The sequence below is a fragment of the Micromys minutus genome (assembly GCF_963924665.1).
Source record: "Micromys minutus genome assembly, chromosome: 7".
Taxonomy (NCBI): Eukaryota; Metazoa; Chordata; class Mammalia; order Rodentia; family Muridae; genus Micromys; species Micromys minutus.
In genome coordinates, this window is record NC_137976.1 from 71,231,846 (window position 1) to 71,245,249 (window position 13,404).

The 13,404-nt window shown below is 43.0% G+C and overlaps 1 protein-coding gene across 3 annotated transcripts in view; it reads right to left on the reverse strand.

The window, feature by feature from the left end:
- YEATS2 (YEATS domain containing 2) overlaps positions 1–13,404 on the reverse strand; it is an 80,861-nt gene that overhangs the window by 51,183 nt on the left and 16,274 nt on the right. For all 3 annotated transcript variants that reach the window (XM_080919020.1, XM_080919019.1, XM_080919018.1), the window contains 4 exons: positions 13,001–13,246; positions 11,207–11,322; positions 6,723–6,884; positions 59–170 (listed from right to left, as the gene is read on the reverse strand). In XM_080919020.1, coding sequence (XP_080775146.1) covers positions 59–170; positions 6,723–6,884; positions 11,207–11,322; positions 13,001–13,246 — 636 coding nt within the window. The remainder of the gene's footprint in view (positions 1–58; positions 171–6,722; positions 6,885–11,206; positions 11,323–13,000; positions 13,247–13,404) is intronic.

A 13,404-nucleotide genomic window follows, 5' to 3' on the forward strand; every position in this document is an offset into this window, starting at 1 on the left:
GTCAGAACAGGTAATGCAAACAGACACTGTTGTTGGGAGCCAGGCTCGGCTGCAGTACCTTCAGATTGTGTATGATGTCTATCCGCTTGTTCTGGCTGTCCTTAAAGTGAACTTGCACTCTGACAGGAAACTCACCCCAGCCTCTTCTAGTCAGATGAAAGGGGGGCTCTCTAGGGAAAAGCAGAATTTTACACATTCACCTGTGTTTATACTCTCATTCTAAAAAAGTTTTCCTAAGAGACAAAAGAGAAATTCACGTCTTTCCAAAAAACCAATTAGGCTTCTACATGAGATGCTAAATCAATCAACATGTTTAGTTACACACACACACACACACACACACACACACACACATACTGCTAATAAAACTGTAACTCAAGTCTATGTAAAACTTTTTATTAGTGAATGGTTATGAATAGAGGTCAATCTGTACAATCCAAAGTTATTCCTTAAATGGAATTAGTGTGTAACTGTGACACTCCAGTGTCAGACTATCATCTGACAGGTACAGGATGCGAGACGTACACCTGAAACTCAAATAAATCATAATCATGTTCAATCTAAAAGTGGTGACTGAGCTGGTGTTATCTGCTAAAAGGACTTCATTTAAAAAAAAAAAAAGCAAGCTGTTCAGTGTGATTTTCCCCACATAGGGGCTGAATCTTAGAGAAATGTATATTTGAATGCTAACAGACTAAAGACTATTCAGTCACGACATAACTTATGAAGAAAGAAGGGGAACGAATGGCAGACAAAGTGTCGCTAACTGATCTGGCACACGGAGGTTCATTATAGTCTTTGCTTTTGTGTACATGCAAAATGTTCCATAATAAAAAAATTTAGAAATTTAATTGAGATCTTGATGTATTCAGACTATACTGTTACACGTTTGCAAACTAAAAACACCTATGAATCTTTGAATCAGAATCACTGTAATTAGATGCGGAGACTGGGAGGAATGCACTCTCTGTGGGATAAGCTTTTGGAAAACTAAGACGAACTCAGTTAGGTCTGAGTCTTGGAGCACAGCAGAACCTGAGCGGAGCCTAAGAGATGAGAACCAACAAGCAGATCCAGAAACAAGGATCTGAGACAGAAGTCCTGAATTCAAGGGCAGCCTGGGAAGGAGAGAAAACACCCACCCTAATGACAGCGAGATCAGTCCTCTACACCTGAGTCAGTGACTCCACCTTGTAGGAAACTAGTAAGTAACCGACGGCAGACGGTGACAGGGACCTGCCCGCCGTATAGCCCGAGGAAGCTCTTTGTAAAAAAACAACTGTTCCCACTTCTCCTAACCTTAGCCCTGGACAACGGCTGTGTAGGTCTCATTTGTGCTCATACCTGCTTTTCAGTTGGCCTTGGTGTGCATAATTATTCTATTATATCTGATTTTCTTATTTCTTTCTCCAGCTCTGGTGGACTCTGTGAAACTAGATGTTCCTTGATGTAGTGATTCTTATACAACTGGAAATTGAGGCACAGGGCACAGCCCAGCACAGTCCTAATGGCCCAGATGGAAGCTGTATGTTCTCATCTTGGAAACAATATAATAACTGCACAACAGTAGTTCCAGATTAATGCTGAACTTGGACAAAAAGTTTGAAGAAATTATTAGAAAATGAATTAGAGCCAACATTGGGACCCCAAGAAAGGAAAAAGTTATTGAAGTTATGAAGTAAGTTTTGCACATCATTGAAGAGTGGCTCCTGGATAAGAACAGATGCATAAAATTATACACCACTAAAACTACGTCAAAATAGTGGGGTTCTTAGGAGAGTCACTGTGTGCAACGTACAGGAACAGAGCTGGCGGAGCTGCTGAGTTAAGGGTGAACTTGACTCTCTCTGGCCACTGCCTGGCAGATCTGCCCACATCATTTATCATTAGAGCTTCACAGGGAAGTGCAAGTAGCTGACATCGGAGCTCTGAGCTCTGAAGTGTAGTAAGTTAAAAGTTAAAGTTTAAATAATGATGTTTGCAATTATTATTATTATTTTGGCCATAGGCCTGGGAATAATGAAAACTTTAAACTTTAGGGAACAATTTTTATTAATTCTTTGTCGGATGTGGTTATTCTTTTGAATTTGATTTGGCAATGATTATACAATATCATTTTTTCTAACTGCTTTTGGAGTATCAATAAGAGACTGGGGCAAGAGAAAGGCAAGAGCGTGAGTGTGTGTGTGTGTGTGAGAGAGAGAGAGCATGAGAAGAGCATGTGAAGAGTGAGTGAAGGGAGAATGTGAGGTGTGTGTGGAGAGTGTGTGTCTGAGTTAAAGGAGAGGGCATGTGGTGTGTGTGTGAGGTGTGTATGAAGAGTGTGTGAGAGAGTGAAAGGGGAAAAAACAGGAGTACAGGATCGTGGGGAGTTCAAGAAAAGAAAAGCACATAGGAGAAAAGCAGTGTACAAGAGAATGCAGTGTGCAGCCTCAAGCTGGGGGGTGGGAGAGGGGAGGATGTTAAGCCTTGAAAATTTGCCTGTCAGTTTGTACCCTGTACTGGCTGGTTTTGTGTCAGCTTGACACAAGCTGGAGTTATCACAGAGAAAGGAGCCTCAGTTGAGGAAATGCATCCATGAGGTCCAGCTGTAAGACATTTTCTCAACCAGTGATCAAGGGGGGGACAGCCCACTGTAGGTGGTGCCATCCCTGGGCTGTTAGACCTGGGTTCTATAAGAAAGCAGGCTGAGCAAAGCCAGGGGAAGCAAGGCAGAAAGTGACATCCCTCCATGGCCTCTACATCAGCTCTTGCTTCCTGACCTGTTTGAGTTCCAGTCCTGACTTCCTTTGGTGATGAACAGCAATGTGGAAGTGTGAGCTGAATAAACCCTTTCCTCCCCAACTTGCCTCTTGGTCATGATGTTTTGTTCAGGAATAGAAACCTTGACTAAGACATACCCAAAAAGTAGTCTGTGTTTACTTATTATGTATCTTCCAAATATCCCTGCTTCCAGCTGAGAACTTCGATCCTGTGTCGAGGCTGGACCCCAACACCAGACTACAACAAAACTAGAGATCCTCTAGGCTCCATATGTTTGCCAGAAGAACAGAATCTCTAAGGGCAAAGATGTCATACACGCAGACAAGTTTCTGGGTCTGGTTTTGTGTCGGCCTTACATCTGTGTTCTCCTCCTCCATGGCTTTAACACTAGGCACACTACAGGTTTATATCCATTCTGTTGAACCTTATCAGTGGCCAACCAGTCTTTCAGTTCTTACAGTGATCAGGAAGCACAACTTATTGACGGTTTCAGCTGAACATGGCTCATGTAAATAAATGAAGCAGTAGAGAGGCCATGGCAGAGGCAGAGGAGGTTTATCTGCTGCATGAAAGCTGTAGATGTGCAATCACAAAGAATAAATAAATCACTCCTCTATAGGGAAGAGTTTCAAAGAACGAATGCTTCCAAGTTCTTCCTAGGATGAGCACTTATGATTTCCACAGTGCCAGTGGCAAACAGTCAGAGTATTTCCTCAACACAAATACTGCTCTGAACCTTTAGGATCTACTAACCTGGCCAATGTTCAACTTCATGAAGCACCATCCTGAGGCACAGTTTAACTAAGCTGCAAGGCCACACAGTAAGCAAGCGGTAAACCACGATTCAAACGCAAGCCCAGCCTGAACATGCTTTTACCACAGGCTAGCTCCGGTGCCCATGGTGGCAGGCCTCCTCACTACCCAGTCCTCCTCTGGGTGCACAACAGCATGGTAAGCTGTTGTCAGACTGGTATCACACTTTAGTCTCATATGCACTGAGGCTAGGGACACTCGATTAAACTCCCCAAATGAAGGGACCAGGCATTCGTTTCTGTAGTCTCCACAGAAAGCCTGGAGTCCAACACACTCAGCTTAAGAAAGTTCATTCACACAGCTCTTAGGAAGTTGGACAGAGGTAGTCATGACAAGTAAGAAACCCATGGCTCCTACAGAAGAAGAGACCCGTACTCCTCATCAAGTGATGTGATAAGATATGTTCATTATGAGAAACACATTTGGGCCCTGACTAACAAAAAAATAAAATAAAATAAAAAATTAACTGGAGTTCCTCAGCAGCTGTATCAAATTACATCAAATTAATTCACATCCAATTAATTCTGACACCAGGTACAAGCAACTGCTGGAATCCTGTAGAAACGATTCTAAGTCATAGCTAAAGCCAAGACACAGGCTAATTTTATTAGCCTACTTTCCACACTCCCGAGCCTGGAATGTTAAGTCTCCTAACATTTAAGAGGAATACAGCCAGGCCGGAGCACATCTGTGACGATGACTTGACAATAGGGAGCACAACACACACACACACACACACACACACACACACACACACACACACACACACACACACACACACATATGACATCTGAAAAAAGACAACAGAGAGACTCACGAACCTCTCAAATATTTGAAATCTACTAGAAAAGAAGCATTATGATTATATCTGGTGCCAAGGCACAGATGGGTTTTCTTTTCAGCAGTTAGAAGTGTACACCTATAATTCCAGCATGTGGGAGGCTGAGACAAGAGGACCACCCCACATTTGGCATATGTAGTTACAGCGTTACATAGCAAGGCCCTGTCTGAACCCCTATCCCCTGAAAAAAAGAACTCACAGAAAGGCCTCTGATCAGTATAATTTAAAGCTTCCCGGCAAGCAGAACCATGTTAGATCTTGGGGATACTGCTATTAATAAGAGATCACAAACATCAAAAAGTGCAAAGCCAAGACTGGGTGTGGCTTCTTTAATCTGAGGCAGAGGGACAGAGGAACAAAGGCAGCAGCAGAGTTCTAGGCCAGTTATAACTATGCAGTGAGTCTATATCTCAAAAAAGAAAGACTTAGATGGGGAGAGTGCTTTTTTAGCATACATGAAACTCTGGTCTTGATGACACCCCTGCCCCAGCACACACACTACCCGACACATCACCTGTTGGGAGAGAGAAGCAAGAGGACCATAAGACCCTATGTTAAACACTAGAAGAGAAAGGGAGCTCAGAGTCTAACACGGGAGACACTTATAAATTATTAAAACTTGCCTAAAAACAGAGCGAGTGATCTCTCCCTATTTCAGTTTTGAGACAAGAGTCTCACTGTACTTCTAGCTGTTCTAGAATTCACTGTTTACACCAGGCTGGCCTTGAACACAACCTGCCTTTGCATCTGAGTGCTGGAATTAAAGATGTGCACCACCACACCTGGCAGTGTCCTCGAATGTAAGCGGCAGAAGCATACAGTCAGGAAAACTAATCCAAGCTTGACAATCAGGTTCACTCATCAGGACCCACATGGAATGTCAAGTCTACATTTATCTGTGCATGTGTGCACACGTGGGTATCAGATGTCAACCTCTGCTGTTTCCCTAGAAGCCATTCAATATTCTTAAACGCTTTTTAAAAAGCTTGTATTTTGTGCATGTGTGTAAAGTAAAATTTCAAATGTAAAGAAGGGCATGCCTATAAAGACACAAGAAGCTCACAGAACACTAAATAGATTAGACCAGAAAAGAAAGTCCCCTTGTCGTGTAATAGTGAAGACACTAAATATACAGAACAGAGAATATTAAAGGGAAAGGAGTAAGTAACACAGAGGTGGAGCTATCAGAATGAACCCAACTTCCCAACAGACTCTAAAAGCCAGAAGGGTTTTGACAAATGTCCTGCAGACTCTAAAGACCACAGGTACCAGCCCAGACTAGTATATCCAGTAACACTCCTCCAATGCTGATGGGAGTGCAATCTGGCACAATTGCTTTGGAATTCAATTTTGGTGGTTTCTCAGAAAGTTGGGAATATTTCCATTCTGAGCATATACCCAAAGACGAGATAGTTCTAGTGGAGAAGAGCAACAGCAGTAACAAGGTTCTACAGCTGGTTTTCAAAGACACATTGAAGAGGAGGCAGGCAGGAAGGACTGCAACAGGACTGAAGTTTTGTTTTTGGAGACAGGGTTTCTTGTGGCTTTGCCTCTCCTGGAACTAGCTCTGTGGACCAAGCTGGCCTCAAACTTAAAGAGTTCCTCCTGCCTCTCAAGTGCTGTGATTAAAGGCATTCTTCACCACCACTCTGCTGGACTGAGGTATTTTTAAGGAAAGAGGAAAGATGGTCCAGAAACCACAGATACAAAAGGAAAACACTCCTTCCTAGACCAATACCATGAGGGTGGGGGAGGGGACAGAGACAGAGAGTCAGAGCGAAACCTAAATAGTTCAGCATGGGCCATGAATAGAATGCTCTGTGCCATACAGGGATATGGGAAATTTCACTGACACTAACAATAAAGCACTAGATAGTAAGGGTGTTTAGGAACTGCTAAGATCACATAGAAATGTTAAGAATGCACCTAAAAACATATACATACAACCATCAGCCTGTACAAACAACCATCCCCTCTCCCCAAAATGACTGCACTAGGTAAGTCTGTGTGAGAGGAAACACCACGAGGACTACATCTCAAACAGTGACATTATGGGGCAGTACAAACATTCTGTAATGGGAAAATGCTGTGCATGAACTAGTCCTTCAAAGGCTACCAGCACAGCACAGGAACAATGGACAGGAGGTGACAGGGTCAGTTAAAAAAACTCTGCAGAGGGAAACCACAGCAAAAGCTATCTAATGACAGAGAATGGGTTCTGAGCAACTAATTAACAGTACAAACATCCCTAAAGTTACGAAGTTATTCACTTTTCTTAAACTCAGTAAATCTTAGGTGTGCTCACCTAACTTCCACAAGATCGTTTGGTTTATAGCTAGGATGAAGGAAGAACCAAACTTTCTTGACAAAGTGATTAATGCTGGGCTCTCTACGCGACCCTCGGACATACACCATCCACTTATGGGTTGACTGGTCATTTTCTTCCCGCTTATCTGGAGGTATATACCTGTAAAAGAAAGAGAGAGAGATGAGTTTCTTCCTTCAAAAATCTAATCATTTGTGCTGGTGAGATGGCTCAGTGGGGGGAAGTGCTTGCGACAAAATTCTGACGATCTGAATTTGATTCCAGAATCCTACTTAAAATGAAGCCCTGATCTCCACACTCGTGTCATGACATAAAGTCCATACATACAAAAATGACGAACATACACACAATGATAATAAACTAAGACCCTCAAAGCTAATAACTGAGGAGAGTAATGTCTCAGCACTTAAGAGCACCGGCTGCTCTTCCAGAGGATCTGTGAGCTCCAGTACCCACAGGACGGCTCCCAACTGTCTCTAATCCAATTCTAAGGCATTCGATTCCCTCTTCTGACCTGTGTGCGCACACACGTGTTCATACATACATGAAGACAAAACACATATACACATTAAAAATCTTAACAACTACTAATGAGGCCCTGCTTAAGATAAGATTAAAATCCCAGCAGTAATTAACAGCAGTCACACTTGACCAGTATTGAATCCTTACTTTTTCTAACGCCTCCACGCCTACTTAATTCCCTTCAAACTTGTTTTCTAATTATCAAGCCCAAACTAAAAGAGAATAATCAAACTTGGTTTCTTATCAAGTGGGTATCTGAAATAATCTGGGTATGACCATGGCCCATGAAGCCACTTTATCCTTGGTGGGCTTTGTCTTTCGCTAGTGAACTGACACCCTTCTTAGGGTCTGGTGAAGAATATGGCCATGGCCTCTGATGTGCTCATTAGGTCTCTGATCATCCTTAGTCTCAAAAAGTACAAGCTGTGCCACGCCCTGTCCACACAAGAGCTGTCAGTCTCGGCACTTTATCTGCAAGTCAGTTTTAATTTAGGGAGAACTGGCATTTACAACTATACTGAGCCTCTTTGACTGTTACTCTGAATTATTGTTCTGTTCCTTTTAATAAAGTATAAAAATTCTTCTTGAAGGGCTATCCTGTCTTTTGTTTGATTTATTGAGCATGTTTTGATTGCTAATACAAATATATTTTTTAAATGTTTTTGTACTGACTGGTATTGTGTCAACTTGACACAAGCTGGAGTTATTACAGAGAAAGTAGCTTCAGTTGAGGAAAATCTTCCATGAGATCCAGCTGTTAGACATTTTCTCAACCAGTGATCAAGTGGGAAGGGCCCAGCCCATTGTGGGTGATGCCATCCCAGGGCTGGTAGACCTGGGTTCTATAAGAAAGCAGGCTGAGCAATCCAGGGGAAGCAAGCCAGTAAGTGACATCCCTCCATGGCCTCTGCATCAGCTCCTGCTTCCTGACCTGCTTGAGTTCCAGTCCTGACTTCCTTTGGTGATGAACAGCGATGTGGAAGTGTAAGCTGAATAAACCCTTTCCTCCCCAACTTGCTTCTTGGTCATGATGTTTTGTGCAGGAATAGAAACCCTGACTAAGACAGTTATCTAATATGTGGCTTTCAAATAAGAACTGACTTTTGGTTTCAATAATCTTACTAAACTTTCATTAATCCTAAAAATAATTAACAAGTTGGTTTTAAGGGCTAGAAGATGGTTTGGAGGGTAAAGCGCTTACTATGTAAGCTTCATGACAAGAGTTCAATCCCAGGAGGCCATGTAAAGGTAGAAGAATGATTCCACAAGTTGTCCTCTGATGAACCACATCATACACATAAATACACACAAACATGCACATCACATGTACACACACACAGAGTTCTAAAATGTTTCCCAAACACACACTTGACAGAAAAAGATTTGTGCAATAGAGCATATATCAGAAATGTTTACTCTGAATCAAAGACTGGCAGACACATTAAGATAAGGTCTCAATTCTTATGGCTGGCTGTTTTGGCCAACGGATGCTTCCTACAGAGGTTTGGAGAGGACAGCTGAGCCATCTCCATTCACACCCTCACCCAGACACAATGTGAGCGAAGGCTTCCATTCAGGTTACTTATCAGCTCCTGGACAAACCTCAAACATCACTACTGGTTCCCAGGCAGACTCTCAGATTTCCTTCGTCTGCATAAGGAGGTTTATGTTTTATGGCTGGGCTGGGAGACTGGAGAAACAATCAACATGAATAAAAATACACCTTCAAATGCTCATCTCCAGTAAAACAGCTCCAGCAATAGGGCCCAGCATAGAAAACGGAAACATCAGGTCGTTTTCACAAATAGGTCAAAGAAGGCACTGAAATCCAGAACACTACAATGACAGATGGGTGGTGCTTCTGTCCCTGTGTCACTGTGGTGATCTGAGTTGGCTACATGTGAGGATCTTGTGAGATGTGATGACAGTGTTCTGTAAAAATGTCTTCTCTGTGCTACAAGACTAGACAAGCCACAGCTGGTGACACTGGAGAAGGACTGTCAGGTGTAGACTTCTCCAAGATCAGAGCCAGGCAGTCTCTGAAACACTCCATCCAGTATGAATCCAAGAAACACATCCAGGAATATTTTACAACTTTCTACTTGCATTTTATCATCAGCATGACTCACTCTTTACTCACACGTGCAGGGAGTGTGCATGGAGGTCAGAGCATGACCTCTGTATAGTAGTTCTCTCTGTCCATGTCTGTGAGTGCTCCAGGGTAGAGCCCAGATCACCCGACCCATGTGCTAAGTGAACCACTTTATCAGCCCCCAAGTATGCCCTTCTTCCTTTTTTAAAAGCTATGCATGGTAGTTTGTGTTTTTAATTTTAGCACAGGGGAGGCTGACGTGGGTGTTCTCTTTAAGTTTCAGGTCAGCCAGGACTATATAAGACCCTGACTCAAAACAAACCAAATAAACAAACAAAAAAACAAAACCCCAAACTACACACACAGTAAAATTTTCATTGTGCCACTATAAATAAAAAGTACTTAGTGTCAAAATATTCACCATGAAACCGGAAAATGAGACCTTTTATGTGATGGTAAACACCAGTGACTTTATGATTTATGACAGAAATTTCTTTATCTTCTGGACTCACTAAAAATCTTAATACTGATTTTTTTTTTTTTTGTTGTTGTTCATTCGACTGTTTTCTATTTGTTAAATCTGAGATGGGGGTCTCACTATGTAGCCCAAGCTGGCCTTGATGTCATCCAGAGGAAGAGGAAGAGGGGGAGGAGGAAGAGAAGGAGAAAAAGGAAGAGGAAGAAGGAGAAAGATGATGAAGGACGGAGGGAAACACATCATTAAATTGTGTGTGTGGGTATTTGCCTGCATGGGTGTCTCATGCACTGTGTGTGCAGTACTTGCAGAGGACAGACTATTGTACCCCCTGGAACTACTTACTAACAGTTGTAAGCAGCCACATGGGGACTGGGCATTGAACCTGGGTCCTCCAGAACATCCAGTGCTCTTAGTCATTGAGCCACCTCTTCAGCCCCCTAAGTCATTCCATTTCACAAAAGAAATAAAGGAGTTTTCAGAAAAAGACATTGGTTTCTACTTTGATAGTGATGACAGCTAAATATAAAATTCGGAGATTATAAAAGTAGAGAAAAACATGTCTTTGAAAGCCAAAGTAAAAGGCACTGGCTCTCAAACAACTGAATACCCAGGCACATTGGTGCATGCCTGTCCTCCCAGCATTCTGGAGCAAGATGCAAGCACTTCTCTAGAGTTACAGACTAGTGAGACCCTGCTCAAAAACAAAACAAAGCAATAATAATAATAATACAAATAATAATAACCAGAATGGTGGTGTGAGTCTGAACATGAGCTATGCAGACAGCCGAGGCAGGAAGACTGTGAGCTTAAGGCCAACTTGGCAAAAACTGGCTCAAAAATAAATGAGCAGGGGCTGAGAGATGACTTATGTGTCAAAACCATGGGCTGCCTTTCCAGAGAATTCAGCTCTGTTTTCAGAACCCACATGGAGGCTCCCAACTCTGTGACTCCAGTCTTGGGGACTGATGCCTTTTTCTGACCTCAGCAGGCAACCATGCATTCATGTGGAACACATAAACACAGGCACTCACACACATAAGATAAAAATAAGTAACTTGAAGTGTAAAAAGTATGCTACCCTGTTTCTTTTATAGTGTCATTCAGGGGTAAACACCTCATTTATCATCAGGAACAGTAACAGATATGGTCCAAGGCAGAATATCACAGAAACAGGGAAGCTATAGATGAAATATTCTCAGTTCTACTAAGGTACAAGATTACAGATATTTCTACATCATTTACTTTTCAAACGAGCTAGGAAGAAAGAATTCCAGACCTTCCACCTACTGTACCACCACGGTAAAGAAGCAGTGGTGGCCAAGTGCTCGCTCTAAGAGAGTGGCTGATGGGAAACATCTCACGGGTACTCACTTGGACACATTGCCGACTACTATTGTTTTCTTTACGAACAGTCGGGAAGTCTCATCTCCTGTAAGGTCGGTATTCCGTAGTTCTCGCTTGTGGGAGCCACTAATACTAGACGTCTCCTGAAAGAAATGACCAACATTTGTGCTCATTTAAAGAATCTTCAATAGGGTGCTGACAGAGTGAAAGTGTAAGGAACTCAGAATGGTTTATCTTTCCGAGAACAGGGTCTTCAACCCAGCAGGCCTGGGACTTGCCACGTAGTTCTCATCTGCTCTCCCAAGTGCTGAGACTGTGTGCATGGGCCACCACACCCAGCAGTATGGCTGCTGACTGCTTTGCTTGCACGTGTGCCCAGGGCACATTGAGTCCACGGAAGACTGCTGATCCCCAGGAAGATTAGGAACTGAAGTTACAGCTGTGAGCTGCCATGTGGGTGCTGGGAACCACACCCAGGCCTCTGGAAGGACAACCAGTACTCTGAACCACTGAGCCACCCCTCCAGTTTATTTTCCTTTTTGAAAGAGCTGGGCATGGTTGTGCACACCTTTAATTCTAGCACCTGAGAGGCAGAGGCAGGTGGATCTAAGTTCTGAGGACTGCTTAGTCTACAAAAAAAGTTTCCAGGGCTATCAAGAAACACCACCACCAACAACAAATGAGTGAGTCTAGGGCTTTAACAGTTGGTAGAGCACTTCTCTGGCCTGCACCAAGCCTTGGCTTCCGGCTCCAGCCCCATACATTCCAGGTATGAGGCACATGCCTGTAATCCCAGCTTAAAAGGTGGCAGCAAGAGGAAGAGTACCGACCAAACACAACTAAATCTAAATACTCAGAGTTCTGATTTTATGAGGTATCAAAGTATGGGTTAATTTGCCTTTCTGTTTTATTTTTTTTCAACAACAAATGAATTTGTAATTAAAAAAAAAAGATTTGTTTTTAAGAAAATTAAATCAAACATTAATGTCTAAATGTATGGAACAACTTGGATGTTCCCTTTATGACTGAGGTTGTGGCTATGACATCACTGGTCTAACTTGACTCTGACTCTATCCAGGTACAGTGCAGCTTCAGTCTAGGCACTGACTCTACCATAGCTGAGCACGGTGGGATTCCAACACTCGGGAGGCACAGGAAGGGCGATCACTACAGGTTCCAGACCAGCCTGGTCTACACAATCAGTGCCTGGCCAGCCAGGGCCTCATAGCAAAACCGTGGCAAGAAAAGAACTGTGTGTTCTGGCTTCTGTTTGTCAAATTACAAGTTACTACTTAGACCTTCAGCAAGATCATGGAACTCCAATCCTTAAGGGTTCTTTCCCAATTTCGAGAATGACATCCAAGTGCACTCTGGAGTGCTTTGCTCTAAAGTGAGAATGTGAAAATACACACACACACACACACACCAGAATGGCAGAGGTTTAACTGCTAGTCGTGATATCTGCTAATACTCAGTGTTGCTGGGTATGATGGTTCGCACCTGTAACCTAGCACTCAGGAGGGCAAGGAAGGAGGACTCTGCTAATTTGAGACCAGCCTGGCTATAGTGCAAGATGTACCCCCACCCCTCAAGACAACAGCTTCAGCTTCTTAGGCCTATACAATGGTTCAATCCTTAACATCCCCACTTGGGAACCGAGGCAAGAGATACCTCAAGTTTTAGGTTAGTCTGGTCAGCCCCAGGTCTTCTGAGACCCTATTTCGAAGAACCAAAGGTCCTTTTCTCTGCTGTAAAAATCAAACTACTTATGTCCTGCCCACATTTAATAAACAACAGGTCCATCCCCCCTGGAGCCTATACCCGTCCCGTATTCCGGCTTGATCTCTGCTCCCCAGTGCTTGAGAGTCTTTCCTCCACATCCACATTGCTGTTGTTGTCTTTGTCAGACAGGAAGTCATTGTGCTGAGATAAAGAGTCACTTTCAGAGTGATTGGCAGACGGTGTTTCTGATCTCTGATTGGTAGGAGATGATGACCTAGAAGGTGATTCCAAAAATTTCTTGATAGCAGGGTGGTTAAAAGCCATTGGATCAAATGTCTTTAATCCCTAGAAAAATGAAAGAAAGCAAACTTAATCAAACCCACTAACACTGGTAAAAGCCTAACTCCTAAAAACTCCTCCCTATGTCAAGATCATGTTAACAATCTTTCAAAAGTCTCTCCACATCCTGGATGGAGAAATGGCTCAGCTAGTAAAGGCTGGGC